The 25,589-nt window shown below is 37.2% G+C and overlaps 1 protein-coding gene across 1 annotated transcript in view; it reads left to right on the top strand.

The window, feature by feature from the left end:
* Positions 1 to 1,611: 1,611 nt before the first annotated feature.
* Positions 1,612 to 25,589, top strand: part of LOC123318811 (LHFPL tetraspan subfamily member 6 protein-like) — a 72,927-nt gene continuing 48,949 nt past the window's right edge. The window contains exon 1 of the mRNA XM_044905554.1: positions 1,612 to 1,779. Within this exon, the coding sequence (XP_044761489.1) occupies positions 1,678 to 1,779 (102 nt within the window). The 5' untranslated portion in view covers positions 1,612 to 1,677. The remainder of the gene's footprint in view (positions 1,780 to 25,589) is intronic.

Raw genomic sequence — 25,589 nt, 5'->3', positions numbered from 1 at the left:
ATAAGCTCATGGACGAGAAATGTTTTTCATCACATAAGACAAGTATAAATCTCTATTTTGCTACGCGCTCATTGCCTAGACCAGTTTCATGCATAAAAAAATATTGCGTTACCGTAGCAACAAACAATAACTCATTAGAAGTGTCAGTGTGAAGTTTGAGGTCAAAAAAGTAAACCAGAGTTACGCAATAAATTATAAGAAAGAAGATGTCCACCGAAATTGGAAAAATCGAAAAATTATCGAGCCATCATCAAGTACCTGTATTTAAAAGGGTTAAGAGGTGAGAAGATTTACGAAGATATGCTTAATACCCTTGGTGATCAATGTCCTTCATATGCGACCGTGGTGCGAAAGGGGTAAATTTTCCATTGAGGATGATGACCGATCGGGAAGGCCAGTTTCTGTGTCAGTCCCCGAAAATATCGATGCAGTTCATGACATGATTTTATCAGACCGTCGAATTGGGCTAAAACGGATATCTGAAGCCCTGAATATTTCATACGAACGCGTTCATCATATAGTTCACGTCAATTTGGACATGATAAAAATTGCTGCAAAATGGATACTCAAATGTTTGAATGTTGACCAAAAGCGTGCAAGGGTAGAAGCATCGCGTTCGATCTGTGCTCGATTTGAGCACGAAGTAGACTTCTTAAAGCTAATTGTTACTATGGATGAGACGTGGGTACATTTCTACGATCCAGAAACAAAGCAACAATCGATGGAATGGTGACACTCTGGTTCCCTAAGACCTAAGAAGTTTCGTGTCCAAAAATCTGCTGGAAAAGTTCTTGCTTCAGTTTTTTGGGATTGTCATGGAGTAATCTTGATTGATTTTTTGGATAAGGGTAGAACAATAACCGGAGATTACTATTCGACATTACTGGGAAAAAATTAAAAAGAAAAGACGCGGGAAGCTATCCAAAGGTGTGTTGTTTTTCCAGGACAACGTCCCTGCACACAAATCTCATGTTGCCATGCAAAAAATTCATGATGTAGGATTTGAATTACTACAACACCCCCCTTATTCATCAGATTTGGCTCCATTTGACTATTATCTCTTTCCTCAACTGAAAAAGTTTAAACGTTCGTAAATTTTCTTCCAATGAGAAGGTTATAAAAGCTCTGAAGGTATGGTTTGTAGAGCAAGAAGAAACATTTTTTTTGAAAGGTCTAGAGACGTTGCAGGTTCAATGTAATAAATGTATCCAAATAAAAGGAGAATATGTTGAGTAATAAAATATATTGACATTGAAATTTTGTTTGGTTCTATAGTAGGCTAAGAATTTTTTAATATATCCTCGTTTGGTGGCCACACAAAGTTTAGTGCTCTATATCTTCTGAGTCGCAGCTTAGATGATTTCCTGGGGAAAAATAAAATATTACGAGTCGATATTGAACAGTAAATCAATACTAATAATGACACAATTCTTAGGAATGAAAAATGATGCTTTCTTTCACGGGTATGAGGAATTCATCAGCGAAAAAATGTTGAAGACTGGACAATTTTATAATTTGAAGTATATTGTTACTGTACAAGTCCATACATGTTCCTTCCCTCTGGACTATCACAGAGTAACCCTTTCAAAGTCTATATCTTGTTTCAGATGCTTACGTGACTTGGCACTCGGACATTCTTGGTTAGGAGGAGTGCGTGAAGGATCTGACCGAATTCCAATGGCAACCTCTCTCACTGGCGTCGGTATTCTCTGGGCTACTTTGTCCCTTGCGGCCGCATTGTTATGCTGCACAGGATTCTATCTGCCGTTCTGGATTCAGGTAGGTGCGCTGTTTGATTCATGTTTCAATGGACATCGTTCAGCCTCAAGTGATATCATTGTTCGTTTGTGTTCTTGATGAGAATATAGTGCTCAGGTCGGATGAGCTTATGGTCATTAATCACGAGAGTAGTAAATCTGATAGACTATCAATCTATTCATGTAGACCGGGGAATATACAGAGAAATTTTCTAGATGATTTGAGTTTCGAATCAATCGATGCATTGATTGTTGTAGATTGATGTGTGTATGAAACTTGAGGTCACCTTTACGGTAATTTTTCTGTGCGATAAGTGTGTCGTGAGTTGACCTTTCGATATTTATCTCTAGAAGAGTTGCTCTTTCAGAATATATATCACGTCAAGACCGAAAGATTGCAGCTAGGTCGATGAAATTTCGGAATTTATCACTAGAAGAGCTGCTCTTCTAGAATGTGCAAAAAATTTGGAGCTACGATGATTTTTCTGGAAGATATGCGTGTCCAAAGTTGACCTTCGAAAAATTCCGAAAAAAATTAGGTCAGTTATAAATTTTTCAAGACCGAATGGTTTCACGGAGCTCTAGAAGAATTGCTCTTTCAGAATATATATCACAATGAGCTCTACGAGAGTTTTTTCAGGAGATACGAGGGTACAAACTTAACCTTTGGAAAATTCCCAAAAGAATGGTCTCAGTTAAAAATGCGTCCAGACCGAACGCTTGCACTGAAGTCCATGAAATTTCGAGATTTGTTAGTGGAAGAGTTGCTCCTTCAGAATATGTTACTCAGATTAATCTTCGATGATTTTTCTGGGAGATACCCTTGTTTAAAATTGACCCTCGTCGTTTCATTTCAACCTCACAATAATTTTGAAATGTTTTGAGCAACAATAATCTCTCTATAAAGATCTTCCTCTACTCTCTGCCCATATCCTTGCAGTCGAACTATATTACTGAAGCTACAAATCATTATCTAACCGAGCAAGTCAAAACAGCTCGTTAACGCTCAGAGCCTCACCGGTAATAACTCATGTATACCAATAAATTTCACTCTACTTCGCGGTCAGCCAGTGGTTGACACATTGAAAAACCATTTGGAGAATAGGAATTGATGGGACATTACGAAAATTCATATAATGATGGAAAGGAGTGAAGTAGACTGCTTTGAATTGAAATGAAGGTTACAGGGTATTTCGAAATTCATGACGATTTTGAGCGAATACATGAAATACTAGATTCTCCAAAACCAAAATTGCAAAATGGTCTTCTCCATGATCGCTTTTCAAGATACTAAAATCTCGATTCGAACTGGAATTTAACTGGTATGTTTGAAACGTTTTTTCAATGATGATAATATGAGGAAAGAAGTCTCACAGATAACATAATAGCAGTAGATTAAACTGCGTAAAGATCATCGGTTGAGCCATTTCGGATCAAGGTGAACCTCCGTTAAATTAATAACTTGATTGGAAAGGGAAGAAGGAAAAACGATGGCAAATTAATCTCCGAGGGGATGTTATGAAATGTGAGTGAAAATTCGAAGGGGTAGACAAAATTATTTATAACTGCCGTACTTTATGTGGTGTTTGCTGAAGGTTATAATCTCATCCACTGAAAAAAGTAGGGTTTATTGAAACTATATACAATGCGCAAAAAAATTAACGCACATTATGGAAATCTCAAATTTATTCTACAACTGAAGGTGTTCTCAATGATAATTATTTTTATCAGAATAATGCAAGCATATGTTATCCACTTTCAACGGTTTTCTTCAATACAGATGTTTTCTCCCAGCAGGAATAAAAAAAGATGATATTATCAGATTTTGAATGTATTGGCTCCATTCTAAAATCAGTTGTTCTCGATCAATTCTAGTGATCAATAGTTTTTCTTTCGTTTGATTTTACACTCGATCGCTATGCAACGCGAAACACGCAATTTGACCCAAGAGGAATGTGCCCAAGCGGTAGTTTTGCGAGAAGAAGGGTGGACATACACACGAATTGCAGAAAGGTTTGGAGTTTCCCATACAAGTGTGTCCAGAATGTTGCAGCGATTCAGGGAGACAAGTATGAATGTCCGAAGACCAGGACAGGGTAGACCACGGGTAACAACTGCCATTCAAGAACGTTACTTGAGAGTTTCTTCGTTGAGACAACGGTTTGCAACCGCTCGCCTCCTTCGAATTCAGCTTGAGCAAACTCATGAGTTGCAAATTAGCACTCAGACAATAAGAAATCGCCTCAGAGAATATGATTTAAGGCCTCGTGTCGCGGCAAGAGGCCCAGCTCTTACCTCAGTCCATCGAAGGGCGCGTTTGGATTTTGCGAGAGAGCATATCCATTGAGAAGAGGCCGATTGGGAAAGAGTTCTCTTCACAGATGAGTCTAGATTCTGCCTTTACCATTGCGATCGACGTTCTCTTGTATACAGACGTCCACATGAAAGATATGCTCAGTGCAATTTCCTGAATACTACTGGTTTCGGGGGAGGATCGATTATGGTATGGGGTGGAATATCTTTGACTGCTCGCACAGACCTAGTGGTCGTTGATAATGGAGCTATGAATGCTGATAAGGAACATTCTTGAAGAGTATGTAGTGCCATTTGCCCCAAACATTGGTGAAAATTTCATTTTTATGGACGATAATGCCAAACCCCATCGTGCGCGCATCGTTAAAGAGTACCTCGAAGAGGTTGAAGTTTCTCGAATGGAAGGGCCAGCAAGAAGTCCAGATCTCAATCCGATTGAGCAGGTTTGGGACAACCTCAATAGAAGGCTGAGAAGTTCAGAAAATCATCCAGCTACTCTTAATGACTTAGGAATCCAACTCGGAGAAATCTGGGAAGGATTAGATCAGAACATTTTAAGATCACTCATTTCGAGTATGAATATTTCTTCCATTTAATGTGTCTTGTTTCGTTCGAAACCTTCCCGAGAGAAGATAAAAAATAAGTTATAAAGTCAATGTAGAGTTAACTTTCATTGAAATTGAGATTTTCAGAATGTGCGTTAATTTTTTTGCGCAGTGTAGTTATGTGGTTCTTAGTGTACAGGGTGTTCTTAACAATGATTCTTTTTTGTTGACAAAAAGGGAAAAATTTGTCTTAATCATTCACAAAAACTGTCACAATCAGTGACACAAAAGTTTACTCCAGTTCTGCGTGAGAATTTTGCAACAGCTAGCATCATATGCGTCCAAAACCCTGTTGGTACTCAAACTCCAAACAAGAATATAATGCGAGATAAACTGTACCGATACCGAGCTTATTATCAGAAACATGCAGAGATATCCCTACTTCAATTATGGAGCAGAGCCGTTATCAATATATTTCATACAGATCACGTTCGATCAATATTTCCCATTATAAAATGACCGGGTAGGATTCGACAAAAACGAATTTGGGTTTGTTGGACCCTGAATTTACATAATTTGCAGTGCCGTTACTCGCAGGAGCAAAAAACAGAATGTCTCAAGGGTTATAGAGTAGGGAGTAGGTATATTGAGTTCTGTATTGCCTAATTCGAATCAGCTAGCGCCTTGAAACATCAGAGACGGTTCATTCCGACGAATCCAATTACAGGTACATCTAGGAATGGAATAGGTATCACCGAAACTACATAACTGAACAGCAGATACTAGGTTCAATCTGTGTCTTCAACTAGGTACATTTTAATGGGACATTAATTTAATACAGAGTGAGTAAAAAGTAATACACAAAATTCATTTCCTCGATATTTAGGAGGTATTTTGGGGAAGATGCAGTCTTCATTCTGAATAGCTCAAGTTTTTTTGTGTAACTGATAGCTTGAGTAGTTGAATTTTCAAAAGGCAACCCTAATTTTGTGTGCCAAAAACAGATACCTTACATATTCGGTAATTGTTGGGTTTTTATTAACTCTTTTTCATGATAGGGATGAAATGGGTAAACCGATTGAATTCGAATATTTATATTTTTATGAATTTTGAGGTAAACGACGTAAGTACAGGGTGTTCGCCAGAAAAAGACCCTATACCTTATATGCGAATCTATAAAAGCTTTCGAAAGCAGATATAAATCGTGATAATCATTCATAAAAATCAAGGACAAATAAAACATACAACAGAAAAAACGAACATCGATCTATAATCAACAAAATTGCAATGATCTTCTGACATAATTTAGTAGAGTCTAGTACTTATATCTCCTGCAGAATGTGACATAAATTGTTCTTAAGGTCTTGATGTACAAAAATTATCTGAAAGTTTTGAAATAAAACACAATGTAACTTTGATGAGAAACACATTTCATCTAGGTGATTTGGGTTGAATATCTTGAGCTTAGAAATCTGTTACAATAGGGAATACTCTTTCTGACGAAAATGATGTATTTTTTATGAAATTTCTTTGAAACGTCATATTTTGAAATAACCATTTCAACCGTTTCCCAAAATAAATTATTTTGAGCACTTAAAAATGAAAGATAAGAAGAGGTCTTTAAAGTTTAAAGCGTTTTGTGAGAATTGCACAAGCTGATAACATCAACTGAAATATGCCTTGATAATAAAGGACAACAAATGCATTATTTTGATGAGATAGACAAAGATGGCTGTCTATGAAGACTGCGACGAACGAGGAAGGTCGTAAAATTTTATGGGATTTTTATGGCCGGTTGCAGTTGAAGCTCGTCAGTAAGTACGCGCCTGTAGATCAACAGCTGTTATTTTATAAACAAGCTGATCGGACATTGTTCTTTTCATTGTCTTGTATGCGCTGTTGCCAAATCGTAAACTCCGCACAAAGCTATTTAAATTTTAAAACCCCATATTTGAAGGATGATTTTGAATAGTTTTCGCAGTGAATTTGAAAAAATCATGAATGAAATTTATAATTATTCAGTTTAAACTTGCATATGCAGTGATAACCCAAATTGAGGAGAATTCCCCATTCACGAAATCAGTAGTACACACTCTGTATACGTAAAAACTCATAAAATCGATATAGAATTTTAATAAACCTTCCACGTTCCATGATCCTTTAAGCTCAGTACTCGGTTATTCTCTCTACACATCAGTGTATTCATATATATAGTGATAACGATGAAATTCAAAACGGACTTCATTATTGAAGTAGGTACTTGCAAGCTAATCCTAAGCGGCAGCAGTAGATGAAATAAATCAGCCAACCTGAAAATTGATGCAGTCACATACACATCATCCGTTGGAGGCGTTTGTAGAATACTCAACGAATAATTTTCAATGAACTTTTTTGCCCGTCAGTGATAAATGGATGCATTGATGGTATTCAGGGAGCAACTTGTGCTTTTCAACTGCAATAAAGATAATTGCATCGGCTAAATGAAGAGAGGATTAGAGAATCATAGTTTTTGTCTATTCTGAAATGAAATTTTTTTTAAGAGCAGATTCTATAATGTATTAATCAATATAGCTATAAATCACATCGAATTCATTGCTAGAATTCAGACGGAGACGTGAAGAAGATTTGCCGACAAATTTTCCACTCAAGAAAGGTTCAGTGGAGCATTTGATAGCCACTGCATAAATGACTTGTTTTCTTGGCAGTAAACATCCAATAATATTTTATTCGAAACCATACCGCCCGAGCGGCATTTGAATAGGGTTTCTATAAAGTACCAAGACTGCCAAGACCATTTAACTGAGACAAGGCGAACATACTCGCATACACAAATAATAGATTTATGCTGGCGCCGTCGTACTTGATATCTAGTACAGAAATAGAGTTATGTCTCTCGATGCATCCCATCGCATCGGGATGAAATTACCAATGCGAATTTGATGCCAATTCGAGAGGGCGTATCGAAGATATTTGAATATTCAATTTCTCAGGAACTGTACTGTTCTGTTGGGAAAAATTGATCCAGATCCTGAATCTGTACTATGAAGATACAAAAGGCATTAAAAAGTTTTTGTATATGAGTGTGAATCAAGTTCTATGAACTCTATCAATAACCTAAAATATACTGAAGAAACTTTTCACATCTTCTAAAACCAAATACCAAATTTCATTCCAATATATGAGAAAATTTTTCGAGCTGATCCATACAAATGTTCAATTCATCCGAATGCGAAAACATATTCCGTAGGAAGGTGTAGATTCCCAACTGTATAGATGGAAGAACTTTTAATGATAAAACTTCTCACAACGCTCAAAATATGAAGAGTTGGTCCGCAATTCAGAGTTGTGGAATCTCTATTATTGCATAATATTTGCGTCATTAGAGAAAGCTATGTTCCTATGGGAAACCGTGGGTTTGAAGTAGAAAATACTTCAGAGAATGAATGAAGCTTAATGAGAAAATTCAGGAGGAAATAAAGGTTTGAAATTAACCTCAATATGTATGTACTTAATGATAATTTTTACAGTTTCGCGTTGTTAGTTGGGGAGATACCTTGGACTTCTACCAAAAATTAGACCTTTGTATGGGGAGAATTGTCTAGGATAACCTGTCAGAATAGTAAAAGAAAAAACCATCATTATACATACTCGAGCGTGTCAGATTGAGATATATATAGTTAATTACATGTTGAGAAGTATATATTCTCTTAATCTGACAATTTAAACTTGACGAAAATGTGTGGGTGGGCGCCAAAGTTCCCAAAACAACGTCACGTGTACATTCTCGAGCGTGGTGTATTTTTTTCTTAATTTGAAGCTAATGATTCAAGATTTACGGAAAAAATATAATCTGACAGTTTCAGCAAGCCGAAACAATAAAAAGTGGCCACAAAGGTCACAAAAATCAGTTTTTTTGAATTATCTCCTTTTCTGGGCTTCAAATTGTTTTCGCATTCATCATAAAAGTTGTAGAGCACAACATTTTCTACAAATTTTGTCCGAAGCAATTTTTTCTACGTTTGAACGTTTTTGAGATATATGGCGATGAATGTACATTAGACTGGGTTTCTACCTTGACCTTGGCTTTTCGCATGTGTGACTAAGCTCCTCGCTCTTATCACTCTCTAGCTTGAAAACGGTTGAGCGTATGAAAAATTGCTTCAGACAAAAGTTGTATAGAATTTCAATATCTACAACTTTTATAATGAACACAGAAACGATTAGAGCTACAGGAAGGGAGATATTTAGAAATAATGCCTTGTTATCATCTTTAGACTGTCAGATTAAAAAAACCCCCCTGATTAGTGTCAGATTAATGGGTCAACACGTCTGCAACACCGAGATAAACCATTCACACGCTCGAGTATGTACAAGTAACGACATTTGGATTTTCAATGGACTGCTGTGACCTTGCGTCAGTTCCGAATTGTCAGTTTCTTGAAAAGTAGCTTCCTTTGGGTCCAATTGATATATCCTCTAAAAATCTGACACGCTCGAAAAATTTTTTTTTCACCATATTCAACACTTCCGTACTGCCAGCCCCACCACGCAAACTGTCAGATTAACATGAATTTATTATCAGAGACACGTAGGGCATAAACAGTATCTCAATCTGACACGCTCGAGTATGTACACCTGACGATTTCTTTTACGTCTTTGAAAAACCTGCAGACGCTTTCCCCACCGCTGAAAGTGCATACATCATAGAATCCTTTTTTTTCTTTCTACCATCTATTCTCCATAATCCACTTGATCTCCACGACGCTCGAGTAAATCCCGATTTACGGCTCTCCAACTATGTGAGAAAGGATTTGAAAATGGTTTGGAGAGATTTAACCCTTCAGGTTTTTTTCTCCATTTCGATTACCTACATATTTCCAATAACAAGCCGAGTGTCAATAAACTGGTGAATGTACTTGGGAGCTCAGAATACACTGCTCAAACATTGAAGTAAAAAAGTTATGTGAATAAAATAATATACATACATACAAGGCATACAAGAGGAAATAACAAAATGATTTTGTATGTACTCGTGCATTTATTTAGGTTTCTACACACGGTTAACCCACCTGAAGTGGCAACAGTAGGCACCCTTGTTTCCAAAGATTCGAAAAAGACCACCTTATGAGATTAGATCAAGACCCCCTTGTTTACTGGACTCGAAGAGCGAAAGAGATCAGATAGCTCCGCGTTCTTCAGCGAAACGTCGTTATGCTGATTGCATTCTTGGAGATCTTGTAATCCCGCTATCGTCACCCACTTTCCGAGCGTTCGAGAACTGATCCGGGTGTTAATTGAGTATGCGTTCGGAGTTTTTCGATTAAGGTCCCTGTTTTTTCCGGTCCCGGTCCTTCAGGATCTTCGTAATCGGCCTCGGTAATTATCTATCCTGCTGATGCTCTTAGAATTCGCGAAGATCCGAAATGAGGATACAGAATTATGCACGTTACTTTCTGCATGATAATCTGTACGTGATTTTAGGGAAAGGTTCGGCAGTTTTTTCCATATACCGAGTGGAAAATGTTGCGTCAGAGGCAATCTGAGGAGTTGAATTCTACAGAGTGCATCAGAGCAGACTGACGGGTTAATGCTCAGGCTGTGGTGGGTGCAGGTAGGTGCGGAAGGGCTCTTAGTGTTCCTCGGGGTCTGTAGTCTTTATTCGGCGCCTTTATGTGACATCTGGGTCAAGCAGGATGGGGCTACAGCCCACACAGTTCAATTTCTGTAGCTGTTTCAGGAAAGATGTTCCTAATTCTCCATCAGTACACTGAGCACACATTTAACGACTATAAGGTTATTTAAAGTGTTCGCGTAATTGCTTCTTGAGATTGCTAATTTCGCGCAGTCTGAATTTTATCGGATTGGTTGAAATTCCGTCGGTTACGTTATATCTGACTGGGTGAAGAATGAGTTTTCACGATTGAAGATGGCCACATTTAGATAAGAGAAAGATAAGATTTCAGTTTCGAATTGCGTTCAGTTTGACCCGTTATGTTTCCATTTTCCACGTCGGTTATGGACTCAATTGTGTGAAATAATGTGAATAATGTTAAAATCTTTCTTCATTAATATGCCTCAATTTGATGAAATGGGAAAAAAATCCAAAAGTGTAGGTTGAGCTTCAGCGACCTGATGATAGTGATTTTTATTAAGTATCGGCTAAATAAATTCGAAATTTTAAGGACATTAGCTCGACCGACTCGACTCTGGTTGCTGCCTTTCAAACAGAAAAGTGATTAGAGTTTCTCCCTTGAAAAATACCATTTTTAATTGGGTGCTTTTAGACATTCAACCTGATCTATGAAAATGAAAAATATCCCTATAATGAGCTCAATTTAAGACCCTCGGTACAAACGCAATGAAATTAGTCGAAGAAATGACTTCTTCTTTCCACTTGTTTCACATTTTTTGTCGGAATTTTTTGTTCTGAGTGCTTTCTTCGCCCCTGTCTTAAGAATTTGAAGCAATGAAGGAAAAATAAGGCCTTCGTAGAAAAATTGAGTTTGTGCACTCACTCAAGGTTAACAATGATGGAAAAAAAAGAGGTGCATGTTACAACTCCGAGAAAAATGGTCATAGAATATGCAGTGAGATTTTGCAACCGTTAATTTCATCCGGGCAGCATTCTGTTTGACAGGAACAGGACACTCGAAAAGTTATCGGTGAACCCAACTACCTGGAAATTGCATCTAATGGAAAGGTCCGGACGACAAATTGAAATATATATGTAGAAAGGATACAGTTGAAGGTCCATTAGGAATTTGGGAATCTCGAGCAAAGTTTTCAAAATTCATGTTCTTGCTTTCAGACACGAAAACAGCATCAGCATCGGAAACTTCAGGAGTGGAAATGATAATTTAATATCTAATATTCGATCAAAATAGGTACTGACTTCAATAAGCAAAAAATTAGTGGAATATGAGTAATTTTTGGTTCAAATTGATATGAAAACGTATTCTTTAGATTTAACAACTTTAATTCTTCGAGATTCAGATGCCACTCTTCTTCGAGAAGGTGGAAAAATATGGAATACTGCAAAATATAAACTTGAATACGATGCATCAAAACATTAGCGTCTGTAGCTTGGTGGTTAGAGCGTAGGATCAGTTTATTGCAACCGCAAGGTACTGAGTTCGATCCCAGGCTAGGGAAGAAATTTTCTAGTCGATACGAGTACGGGCCACCATTCACTGTTGGGTTAAAATTAACAGTGCTGTGCCTAAGGTGGCGTAAGGACACAGTTACAAAGCCTACAAAGAACACAACTGATTCTCCGAACTCGTACAAGCTTGACGAGCTTCTGAGGGGTACTTCGGTACCTACGGAGAATCAGGTTAATATAGTATAGTACATATATAGTATTTGCTCGATTATTCCGCTATGTTTCTCTCAATTATCAAGAATTTATCATTGGCTCTCGACTCTGCAATAGAGGTGAAGATAAATCAATATTGATGTGACATCAACTCTGTTAATCTCCGCAAAGTTCCAAATGTATTCGTCTCCTTATGTCAATATTTGGGGATCAGATCCGTTCGATGAAGAGGGGCACAAATTTCACATCCAAAATAATTTATACGAAGTTTATTGCGAAAGTTCAAATAGATGTTTTCAAATGGCGCTTCCAGCCCAATATTGACTTTGATGGGTAAGCTCCAATTTGTTATCACATGATTTATGGTTGTTTCAATGGGGAATCATTAATCGGTGTGTTTCCAACACGAGGTAATTTACGATAATGAGCGTAAAAAGGCAGATTCGAATAAAATGTTGTCACACCAACATTACGTGAGTTATGATCGAAAGGATCTCTTTGAAATGGGAATTTCATCTGTATATTTGATGTTACCAATCAACTTTTTGTATATATTTTTTATTCGGCTTTTGGACTCATCTGCTGTATTTTACCCTTGTTTTTTGCGTGAGCTTTTTAAGGGTACAAGGATTTTTGATTGGTTTGACAACACAGTCTTTGTGGATATTGGTCCAAGAAGAAATCAATAATTAGAGGGATATTTAATTGATGTTGCGATATTCGATGAAGTTTACCTTTAACGACCTATGGATGCTACTGTGATAGCGAAACAAGTATCGTGGTTCAAATAAAAACATGAATAAATGAAAAAAATTTTCGAGAAAAGTAAAAAAATCTAGAATTTCCAGAAAAAGTTGAACTCTCTTCTGAATACTATTTTTCATTCATCGTACGATTTACTTTCTGCAAACAGTGCCTGTCTTTCAAAATGATGAAATATCGAAGAATCATGCGAATAACAACAATTTGATAGTAGGTTAGGAAAACATCCATTTTTTTTTAATTCAAGACTTTTTTTGACATGTTTTGGATCGCTCGATTCTGTACAGAGATAGACCGTTTTGTTTTATAATTTGCTGTCATTTTGAAGGTAACATCATGATGTCTCTCACATGAAAGTCTTTGTTCCTATTGACGATTTTCACAATCTTTTCTTGATGCTAATTTCCCACAACTGAGGAAGTTTTGAAATGTAAGAAAAACATGGTAATCACTTGGTGTCAGGACTATATAGTGGATGCATCCAAGCTCTTGGAGTTGCTGGCGTATTCCTGATAGAAAGCATCACCTTTGTTGCTGGTCAATTCTGCTCATTGCTGGCCATCGTAAGCTTCATATCATCAAATCGTTCACAGATAGAGATTTGTATTCAGTTTTTGGTCATAATGGAAGCAACTGATAAAAAATTATTCTTTTCCAATCCTATCAAATGGACAGTAGAATCTCCCTGGTCGTAAGTCCTGTTTTGGCCAAAGTTCTAGCTACTTGATCATGCTTCGACCATGGTGGTGTTCACAGTATTGTTGTATTTCGTTTTCGGCTTCATCAAAGAAAAACTGTAAAATGTACAGAATTTTCTATTTGTTAGTTCCCTTTTTCAGCACCCTGTAAATTAACAGGAAAAAGACCAAGAGAAAAAGAGCAGAATTGTTTTAGAGCGAAATGTCATCTTGTTCGACAGATAGGACAAGATATCCATCACTACAGCCATCTTGATCCAGCCAATTCATCCCAAATGAATACTTTACAACACCAGATGAGTTGAAATTGCACATTCTGGGCCACAAAAATATTATACACCAATAAGAAATGAGTCAGTTGTAATTTTTTGAAAATTTTGCCATAAACTGTCATGAGGACCATATTTTCTCTTTGTGTACTACGAAAACAAAAGCTGCTCCATATGAAATGTACAACAACACTGCAAATTTGATTCACGAGCAAAAAGTAGGTAAGTTTTCTCTTATATACAACTCCAATTTTTGAGGAGTGTTTTTGTCACATTATAATGAAACTATTAAATGTCAATTTTGGAGGAATACTTCACAACTCTCCTATGATATTCTCACGTTGTCGCCTAGGATCTGAAGTTCAAACGTAAGTACAAAAAACCTGTCGCGAATCGCATAGAAATCACCAATCCAAAACATCCGATCCATCTCGTAGAGAATTCCCTTTGCTTCGACACATCCAGGCTCCTACTTGTGATTCCAGATCATCCGTTGCAACAACCCCTCGCACCCTTCTCCCCGGCTTATGCCAATGCCAAACACGGCACATTTGGCTTATTTGCATCGGCTCGTTCAGGCGTAACACACCCTTCATGTGAATTTCCCGTTTCTTACGTGGCGCGCATCCCCTCCGAAAATCGGACTTTATCTCCGTTGAAATAAAAAGCTGCCAGACTTATGCCCTCATCCGAAGATACGAGCGGCGCGCCCAAGTCACAGCGAGTGAACATCAAAGAAACAACGGGAAAAACAGGGGACCGGTAAAACGAAACGTTGAAAGGAACGTCAGCTTTTTGCTTCGACTTTTTCGCATCGGGAACGTGGGTAATAAGGCTATTAGTCTCACTTTTTTGCTACCAGATAAGCCCGAGTACGTACGAGGAAGGGTTGCGTGAATAAACAAGTAAATTGGGGTGGGTTTTCAATCATCATCTTTGAATTAAATGTTCGAGTGATCATTATTTGTTTCTATTCGATCAGAGGTGATCTCGTTTGTTTGCTCATTCGAGTTGTCAGCTTTGATAACATCTTTTCAGTAGACATTTAAGAGCCGATTTGTCTTCAAAAACCCCAAGGTCAAATCGATACTCCACAGTTGTCTGTGATCGGTTTGCCGAACTGTACAAGCCTGTATTTGTTGGAAGCTCAAGACGGCAGTTTATTATGTGATCCTGGATCTGTTTACATTTGTATGTGGTGAACGTAAAAATCTCTCAATTGATTTAGGAAAAATAACCTTACTGAAGGTAGTAATATGAATTTAAAGATTACTTGTGTTACTCCGGCTCAACCTGTATAGCATCTACTTGGCTGTCTCAATCTTTCTAGGCTTTATATTAACCTCCTGCCCTTCGTTGTAAATTAAACTCGACCTATGTTTACGAGTTCATCTACAATATACACGATGACCTCATAATACACGATGAATCCTACAATCTCGATATTCAATATATTGTAACAGTCTGCTGACTGTTTTTCGTTTGACTGTGATCATTGTTACGTCATATCGTCTCTGAAACTTTTAATATTCTAGGCCTCCAGAGTGAATTTCTACCCTATTTCCAGTGAAGAGTATTATTTCACATTCTCTGGTTATACACCGGATTGCATAGCAGCGGACCAATGGGCCTCGAGAAGTACCACGATTTGAAGGTGGTAATTATTGCATCTTCAAACTGAGCTAAATGTATATGTACTGAGGTGTGCCCTTCGAAAAAAAATGCCAGCGAAATTGCCAAATCGTTCGCATCAAATTCAAGAAGGATGTAGAAATATAACCGAAAATTTCGTTCGTTGAGCTTAACTAACTCCATACTGGATTCTTAATATTTTTACTTCCGTGTAGAAATTTTCAATTTTCAGGAAATACTGATCCGCACAAATGATGTTTTTGGATCAATCCCGCTATATCTATAAACTATCGGTCCGTTGTGTCTATTTGGTCCTCCTAAATTGAAAATTAAATAACCAGCAGACACATCACACTTGCAGCGTTCATCGGCAACAATGCGCCCGCAATATATATGTTTATCGCTGGAAATCCATAGTGAAACGATGAAATTAAGTTGTTATTATCCGATTAATGGAGGATTTGTTTCATGCAAACGATAAAGTAATTCCCGAATCCCGATAGAGATAACGCTGCGCAATGAAAATCAATTCAAGTCCGCCAACTGTGACAAAATTGAATCAGGAACTGTTTCAATATATTTCTATATTTAAATAGGCAATTCTCTGTGATGGGGTAGCCCCGGTAAATGCGTAGGATTGAATTCGATGAATTCCATTTGTGCTTTAACGTACAATGAACTATTGAGCCAATGTTTATCGTGGAAATGACTTAAGTATTGATTTCTATCACAATGGACAATACTTCATTTATTTTCTCGATGCCTCTCTGATTGAAAGCTGATAGAGAGTTTTGTTCCAAAAACAGGTACGAATCCAAATTAGTTGCTTATAATTGTAGTTTTAAAAGGTTTTTACTCTTCAGTTCTGATGAACTATACCCATCATATGCTTCCTGAAGCGACAATGTATTGTAAGGAAAGGCGTAACTAAATCTTACACCATGGGAAACCCTGTGTAACAAATTACACACACTGTGGTGTTGTTATTCTGACTTATACTGTTTAAACTGTAATTGGATATCTGGTATTTCATTAGAAAAAATAAAACACTTCAATTTGTACAGAAAAGTTTACTACAGTTGCATTGTTTAAAAATTTTTACTCAGTTCTCTTCGTTTTATTCGTTTATTTATAATTGATACTAATTTTTTTGACCAACCACATACTTCTAACGAGTTTTTTTGAAATCGGATTTCGCCGATAAATTAGTACAAGTAACAAAGGCAAACGAATCAAACTAGTCATGTATTTGCAGGAACAGGAATAATTATAATTCACTCGGTACGAAAAAAAAACCCAACATCAACCAGAATAGTAATTTAGGTTGGGTTTTTCAGCGGCGGATCTCGTTACTCAGTTCAAATAACCGGAAAGGGCATTTGGTTAAAACAAATTAAAATCCAGAAGCAACGGACTAACGAATCTGCCTTATCCATTAAAACTTTGTTCGAAACACAGAATCGGTAACTTTATTAACCATTTCAAGAAAATTGCGTCAGCCAAGTGAAGCCTCAACGGTAAATATGGATCCTGCTGATTTATCCTTGCTCCGGAAGTTAATTAAAGTTATGTTTGATGATCGAACACAAAATTCGTTGATGTCATCAAAATATTGGTTTTATACTTATAGTGTCACACTTGTTTACATTATTTTTTCAAGAGTTAAAGTGCTTATGTCTTGTTTATTATTTGTTTTATTATTGTTTATTATTGACTAACATAAAATTATAGTTTCAAAATGTTTTGGCACGTTTAATAACTAAACACTGAGGCCAAGTTGTCTGGTTCAAGTTCAAGTTGAGTTTGAGTTTGAATGCAGCTCCAATCTGGCAATTTCAAACAGTTTTGACAGATACAACCAGGCGTAAGTTTTTAATAAAGTGTTTGAATTATTGAGCGTTAGGCAAAAAGCTCACTACACACAATACATACTTCGGTAAAACTCTGCCTGAAAGCCATATCACTTTCTCGTTCACGATGCATAAAAGCTAACTGCCTTTGGGGTTATATCTGACCTCAACATCCACCTTACAGGTTGCTTGTTTGCACTAAGTTTGACGCCCGGGACATTTCCGACTATTATTAATTCAACCTAGTCCTGAATCTTTGATGTGAGAATTGGGAAATAGGGTGGCTTAAACATCTGTGGAAGAAGATTGATAGCAGCAAAGTTGTATTAGAATGAATATGTGACTGTATGAAACTAGACAGTTTCTCTGGGAAATTGATGGTTGTTTAATCATCATAAATTCCGCAGTTTTTGTCGTTCACCTCATTATGGTAGGAAAAACGGATTTTGGCCATTAAAAATTTATTACTCTTTTCAATAAAGTTACACTCGTTTCTAAGTGAATAGTCCCAAAAACATAGTTCATTATCAGAGGTCCCCTGTGAAGAAATTTGTGCCGAAAAATGTTCCCCTTGTCACGGTTCTCCTTCTTTATAGAGAAAGTTCGGAATAAACTACTGCGATTGAAGTCGAAGTGCCATTAATTAATGAATTTGTGTGAGAGCTTTCGAACTCAATAGAAACTTTTCCAATTCTGATTTTTCACTGAACCTTTTTCCCGGCGAATTTTGTCGTAAAAGCCTGTTGAGTTCCTGAAGTTCCATGGGCATCAAAATTAAGCCAAGTCACTTCGGTATAAAGGCCCACTTCTAGCTGTCTATGTATGGGGTCAATTTTGTTTTTTCTTTGTTTCAAAAGGATCGTAATGGCTAATGAATTGATCGAAGAAAAAATCTGAAGTTGTCTTATAATTTTGACTAATCATTCTTATGAAAAATCGCTTTTCTGAGAGTACATTTCCAACCAACGAATTCACAAGTTACCAATGCTGGTTATAACTGGAATATATAATATCACGGATCGCGAAAGCAAATATGTCTTGAATATATTCGTACCAATTCAAGTGAGGGCTCTTTATTGCATGTAAATATTCAACAATGCTCAGCAATCGAATTTCATACTATGGTGTCGAATATTCAAGATTGATTTATTATTATGCATTGATGGCATATCACATGAATAGTGCATGAAATATCGGAAAATATAAAAGGTCCCGCTTTCCGTGGAACGTGTCTAGAAAGACCTGTTCGTAGTTGATGTTTCAAAGCTTGAAATATTGCTATGCTTTTACAACTCTTTCAGAACAATCGATAGAATCCATAAGTTTGTTTTATGTGAAAGTACACTATAGACTCAGCATACTCCTTCAGCTTATTCAAACTTTAATCTTTCGAACGATATACCACCAAGTGATTGATCTTTTCTGAAATTTCTCCCCCAATATCTAAAAACAAAAGGTCGATTATGGATCAAGAATCAGCTACATGAATTCTATGCTTGTTGGAAAGATTGTTTTCTATTATTTCCATCCTCCCAAAATTGCATTCTACTTGTAGTGAAAAATATCACTACACGTGATATACATTTGAAAAATATACTAGCTCTTTCATAAACCTTCCGAACCACTTTATGAAACACCCTGTATGATACAGTGAAACCAGAATTCGTATCTCTGCCTATGAAAAAGTGTCTGCTATGACAGCCACCGCTAATAACTCATGAATTCCACGCATATATTTCCTCAGTCAATATGAACCATTTTTCAACGATATCATTTCAGTATTGGCTTATGTGCATACTGTATTCATCAGCATAGATGAGGGGAAATGCTCATGCTGAAACATTTTCAGAGGGAAATGATAAATGAAATATATTCCATGAATTATTTTAAATTATGATATGTATGTATATCCTCATATGGAAATTCCGTTGGTTGCTTTGTCCAATGAAACGCTACCGTTTCATTATTGGTGGACAGCTTCCGGATGAATTGAATGTAATTCTTTGAATACGGCAGTAATTGCAGTTCTGTTCGCTGAATTTGTATCCAGCTGAAAAAAGGTTTTCAATAAACACGTTTTTTTCATTCCTGCAACCTTTTTCAGGAGAATACCAACACGCTCCCAAATTATCCTTCAATAGGAATTTTTCCAGCTATTTGTCAAGTTGAAGTATTTATTCACTATTCCTCAAAAGGGGAAAAATTAAATTATCGAATTGAACTGACCTGAATCTCTATTCAACTGATAATGTTGGTCAGCTTGTTTCTTCTCTTGGTTGAACTATACTCACAAATTCGAGAACTGTTTCTAGACTAAATTTTCAATTGACAATCAAAAGAAATTCTAATGATATTCATGTAGAAAAACTCCTCACAGTTGCCTGTTGGAATAATACTCACGTCAAACTAGAATAACTAGATGATAGGTACACAGAAATCCGTTTTGGGCAAATTGGAAATGCATATTGTGCGTTCTCAAATCCAGATTCAACATGTACGGACATTAAGGGTATTGAAATATTCATCAGGGTTTCAATAATTTAATCATATCCGATATGACGGTTTATATAGTCACTGAAGGAAGATGATATCAGTCAGCGTTATATTGCAGAGCAAATCTGTAACATCACAATAGTCATCAGTGTCAAGATAGACACCTCCATAACACCTATTGCTGAAATATGCTTCATATTAAACGGATCTTATAAACGACAACATCGGAGTTTATGATTATTACAGATTCAAATTACTGAGGAATATAATATTGCGGAATTGACAGTGGGTGTTCATTATTCAGAGAACAACGTCAGATATTTGGCTGGGTTGACACTCCCGCCAGTAATGTATGCACAATCTACATATCACAAGGAATGTAGGTAGGTACCTGCAATTTAATTGGATGTTGAGACGGGTTGAATTCTAGATCAGAAGCACGTTTTCTAATTTGCTAATGAATTATACATCCTCCTTCATAGAGTCGGTTTTATTGGAGTGATATAATTTTATTTTTATTATCGAATATTCTCTTCTCACGGTTAGACGATCATTTGCAATTTTAGGGTGTTAGTTTAAGGTATTGCACACACTGTGGCTGTGACTTTTTTTTTTTTTGGTGTAGCAGGGGGAAAATCTTTGAGACAGACGAACACACCCTCTCCTGAGGGGGAACAAGTGTGGGGATTCTCACTCTCCTGAGCTCGAGACCCACTACAAACCCTAAACTGCTTCTACATAGGTTCCAGGCGTTTAACCTATTACCAGTTGACTCTTATGGTTTCTGGACTCTAACACGATCATAGTCGTGTTGATAGTTGAATGCTGCCTATATCTTTTATGGTTAAGCTCTTCTTTGGTTAGTTTTTAAATCGTTAACTGATCTCTCGGTCTTCGGTGGTAGGTTCTTGACCTTCTAGCTTCTTCTATTGGATCGTAGTCGACTAATCTTCGTAGTTCCTCAGTTGGATGTTGTTTGGCTTTGTCGAATATCCTTTACGCCTTTCTCTTCATAAATTCTGTAACTGATTCCCATTTCAAGACCTTGTAGATTTGTTTGTTCCTAACAAACCAGAGTACATCCATCGCCATTCTGAGGAGTTTATTCTCAGTGGCCTGTATTCTCTTGATGTGGGTCTTGGCTGCGAACCCCATGCCGCCGATCCATCTGTGAGTTGTGGTCGCGCGATAGTTTTAATCATCGTCAACTTGATGTTTTTATTCATATGACTTCTTCTGAATATAAGTGGATAAAGTCTACTCATTGCGGCTTTTGTTTTATCAACTGCACATTTGATGTGGTTTTTCCATGTTAGTCCTCTGTCAAGCTTCACTCCTAGGTATGTTGTTTCATTTTTCCATTCAACCTCTTCTCCATCAACTTCGAGGTTTTCTTCCATCCTCAATGTTCTCTTTTGCAGTAATATTTCTTGAGTCTTTCTTCCATTGATTTGGATTTTCCATTTGATGCACCATTTGAGTAATTCATATATGGCTTCCTGCAGTCTCTGGTGTATGATATCTGGGTGTCGATGTCTGAACGCTATTGCTGTGTCATCTGCGTACAAGGTGAGCATATTTCTAGCATTCTTCGGGATATCATGAACTTATATTACGTAAAGCATAGGTCCAAGTACCGATCCTTGAGGCACTCCCGTTTCCAATTGTCTGGTTTGTGAGGTTGCTTCATCTATCTTCACATAAAAGTTTCTATTCCTCAGATAGTTCCTTATAATCTTGCACAGCTTGGTCGAATATCCTGCGTCTTGTAGATTAGGCCTTCTCTCGATATCCATCAGAACTAATCCTGTGGCCTGTTTGGTCTGCGACAGTGGCTGTGATAGTACCAGTGCCCACAGCCTAATAGTTGATGAGCTGCTCCAATCCAATGATCTCGTTCGAAAAATCCACAAAGCATTGGAAATAATCAACCAGAATATCCACCAAGTTAGGTTATTCGTTTAGAGTAGGCAAGAACATTGAAACAATCTGCTTATTATGCAAGCTGGGGGGAGTTGTCACAAGTGAGATAATAAGGGAACATAATAATGCAATAGTTCGCCAAACTTTACTGTCGGCATCTGCTTCCATCTCTAATCCAACCTCATTAAACCCCAACATTCAAGGTTGTCCCATTAACAAGAGGGCGATAATAACGATGTATACCCCTTATATGCTGATATCTTTGAACTTCCCGCTAAGGGGGGTGGATTTATGCCGGGTAATAGGTAGGGAACATGTCAAGATGTCAAATTTCTAGAACATCTGCGTCTACTAATGGCACGTCCTAGGCCTAACTTTCCGAGCAAATATTCAATAATCATTTATGCCTCGGCAATTTTCATTGAGGGCATAATTGGTATAGGTTGGGGGATGGGATCTTGACGAATAGTTTGATGGGAATTAGACGTAGTCAAATATGGTCCTTCGAGGATTCGAATCCATAGAAATCGTAGATGGATGAGCCAAAATGGGGGAAGAATGAAAGGACTGGAATGATTCGAAACTTAGATCATCCATGCTTGACTAGAAACGGCATGGCGTACCTTTTGTTGAACAGGTGAGGTGTCTTTTGAATCCCTTCCATTACATTGATCAAATACGCCCTTAAATCTAGATTTAAAGGGGGCTGTATTGCCCTGCGACGTTAATATCTATTGTACCCCCCATCAGAGTTGTTTTAACTGCTGTGTCGTCAGTTTCAAACTTCTATCGAACTCCAGTATCTGAAGACGCTTTTATATGGCGAAACAATCGTTGTAGTGAACCATTGCTTATATCTTTATAATTTGTCATCTTCAACTTGCATCACTAAAGCCTTGTTCAGAATAGTTTAGTAGTTTAGTCGAGTAACAATGTGAACACCAAGAATTGAGTCGAGTAGGACAGTAGCTGGTGTTTTTACTACTAAATTACTCCCTACACTCGCTATACTCGACTAAACTACTAGCCTATACTAGACCAGGCTATTGGTGTTAACACCAGTCTGTATTTGTTTCAAGTTTACCTTACATTCAACTAAATAAATTGCTGATAAGCGACACCGATGATGAGTCAAAAATTCCGACGTCAATTGCTACAGTACAATTAAAGAATTCTTTGTTTAAATTGATTGACAATGATGCCAAAGATCGTCTTCTTAGAAATTAGTATCTCAGGAGTTTGAAATATCAGTTTGAGTTGAATATAGAATGCAGCAAGCTAAACTTCGCTGGCCTATTCGTACATGACCAAGGGTCACGAAATATTAATGAATTATACCCGTGATAATCAGTTATTTGACCATATATATACCTCCGTAATAAATTTGACCATTAATGTCGATGGAATTAGGGTCTCCCCTGGCTCACCCTGTCCTGTATATAATTCCTTATCAGGCAAATGTTGGAGACGTCCTCGATCTATCAATTCGACGTAGTAGGTATGAGACGTACTCGAATCTATTCGGTATACCGCAGAAATAGTAATTTCCTTTGGAAAATTGGACGCAATGGAGCAAAATATATTTCGGTCGGAATTCAGGACGTAGATTTATACGTAACATCTTGCCGGCGATATGTTATAATAAATAAAAGTGTGCGATATTTCTTTCATTTGGTACCAGCTATTCAATTTTTCTTATGGTAAGGTTAGGTTAGGTTAGGTTTCATTGTTCTTATGATGGTTAGGTTGAGTTAGGTTAGGTTCCATTGTTCTTATGATGGTTAGGTTGAGTAAGGTTTGGTTTCATTATTCTTATGATGGTTAGGTTAAGTTGGGTTAGGTTTGACTGTTCTTATGATGGTTAGGTTGAGTTAGGTTAGGTTAGGTTTCATTGTTCTTATGATGGTTAGGTTAAGTTAGGTTAGCTTTCATTGTTCTTATGATGGTTAGGTTAAGTCAGGTTAGGTTTCATTGTCCTTATGATGGTTAGGTTAAATCAGGTTAGGTTTCATTCTTCTTATGATAGTAGGATTAAGTTAGGTAAGCTTTCATTGTTCTCATGATGGTTAGGTTAAGTTAGGTTAGGTTTCATCGTTCTTATGATGGTAAGGTTAAGTCAGGTTAGGTTTCATTGTCCTTATGATGGTTGGGTTAAATTAGGTTAGGTTTTATTGTTCTTATGCTAGTAGGATTAAGTTAGGTAAGCTTTCATTGTTCTTATGATGGTTAGGCGAACAATTAATCGAATTGCATCTGAATTCAATCTGATTTCTTCGTTTCAGTAAATTGAGTTCCCAACGCCACCCAAACTCTCATGAGCCATTACATATGTAGGTTGCATGCAGACCCCCTGAGAGTATACACCAATATCGAGCTCGCTCGATCTTTTAATCAGTTCACTCATCAAAGCTTTTCCATCCGTATAAATGTAAACAGCATTACGAATTGGAATCGAATCCGCCTCTGGTAATAGGAAGTTTGGACGAATCGACAGTTTGCACTAACTACGGTCCAATTGGATTTCTCATAACGCGCATCCAAACACCCTATCGTAAATGCTGTAGGTAATAGATTTAGGTTTTTGCATCGCCGAAATTTCATCAGCGTTCTTCGCTCAGATACCCAGTAGGACAGTAAAAATTTATACATTTGCGTCTACACGCCATGATTAACTGGATAACTGGCATTATTCAGAAAAAATAAACGATGACAGGATTGGTTTTTCCATTTTTCAATGGGGAAACATCAAAAATCATATTTCACAACGGGCCTCGAAAATTTTTCAATCTTAATCGAATTTATTTTGTTAAAAAAATTATTCAAAATCGCAGACTATTATGATATTTTTCCATGTCCAATTCAAAAGATTCACGATTTAATAGGAACTAATAAACCAAGAGGAATCGTCCCCGAAGAATCGACATAAAAACATTCGAAATGGAAGCTGGGAGCTCTCATGTTCTTGGACAATATTTACGACTCTTGCTACCTCAGCCTTTCTCATGGCCGAAAATAATTATGTCGAATGCACGAGTACAATAAAAGAGCCCGTTTCTTCGAATTTAAATCGTTGCATTATTGGAACATGCCAAAGGTTTCTGAGAGATCGTTTGTCGTTCAAGTAATGAAGTAACAGCAACATTTTCCCATTTTATGGCCGGTTAAATTGGATCCATACGCCGGCACGGTATGTATTGGTTCCAATTTTATTGTTCGGTATTGTGTATTGACAACGGTTTTGATGGATATTCCGAATGTGGGAGTTCGTTATTTCCTCCGTTTAGCAGAGTCGTATAGGGATCTATTTTTGTTGGGAAGGTCTGTTGAAATAGGAAACTGTAATTGTGATAAACGAACTCTGAATTTACTCGTTGTGAATACAGATAATTTGTGATTTCATTCCGGATAATTCATCAATTACTTCCCTTCGACAAAAATGGGCGTTTTCGATCAAGAACATCACTCACTCCAAAAGTGTGACCTACGAGGATCCATTGATATCTGGTTAGCTTAGCCTAGACCAGTTCCATGCATAAAAAAATATTGCGTTACCATAGCAACGATCAATAACTCATCAGAAGTGTCAGTGTGAAGCTTTAGGTCAAAAAAGTAAACCAGAGTTGCGCAACAAATTAAAAGAAAGAAGATGTCCACCGAAATTGTGAAAATCGAAAAATTGGAGTATCGAGCCATCATCGAGTACTGTATTTAAAAGGGTTAAGGTAAGCAAATTTACGAAGATATGCTTAATACCCTTGGTGATCAATGTCCTTCGTATGCGACCATGAAAAATTGAACTGCAAACTTCAATAGAGGTAAATTTTTCATTGAAGATGATGGCCGATCGGGAAGGCCAGTTTCTGTGTCAGTCCCCCAAAATATCGATGCAGTTCATGACAATTTTATCAGACCGTCGAATTGGGCTAAAACGGATATCTGAAGCACTGAATATTTCATACGAACGCGTTCATCATATAGTTCACCCCAATTTGGAAATGAGAAAAATTGCTACAAAATGGATCCCCAAATGTT

Source organism: Coccinella septempunctata, chromosome 8, assembly GCF_907165205.1.
Source record: "Coccinella septempunctata chromosome 8, icCocSept1.1, whole genome shotgun sequence".
Taxonomy (NCBI): domain Eukaryota; kingdom Metazoa; phylum Arthropoda; class Insecta; order Coleoptera; family Coccinellidae; genus Coccinella; species Coccinella septempunctata.
The sequence above is the reverse complement of the archived record's forward strand: the minus strand, read 5'-3'. Positions and strand labels throughout refer to the sequence as shown.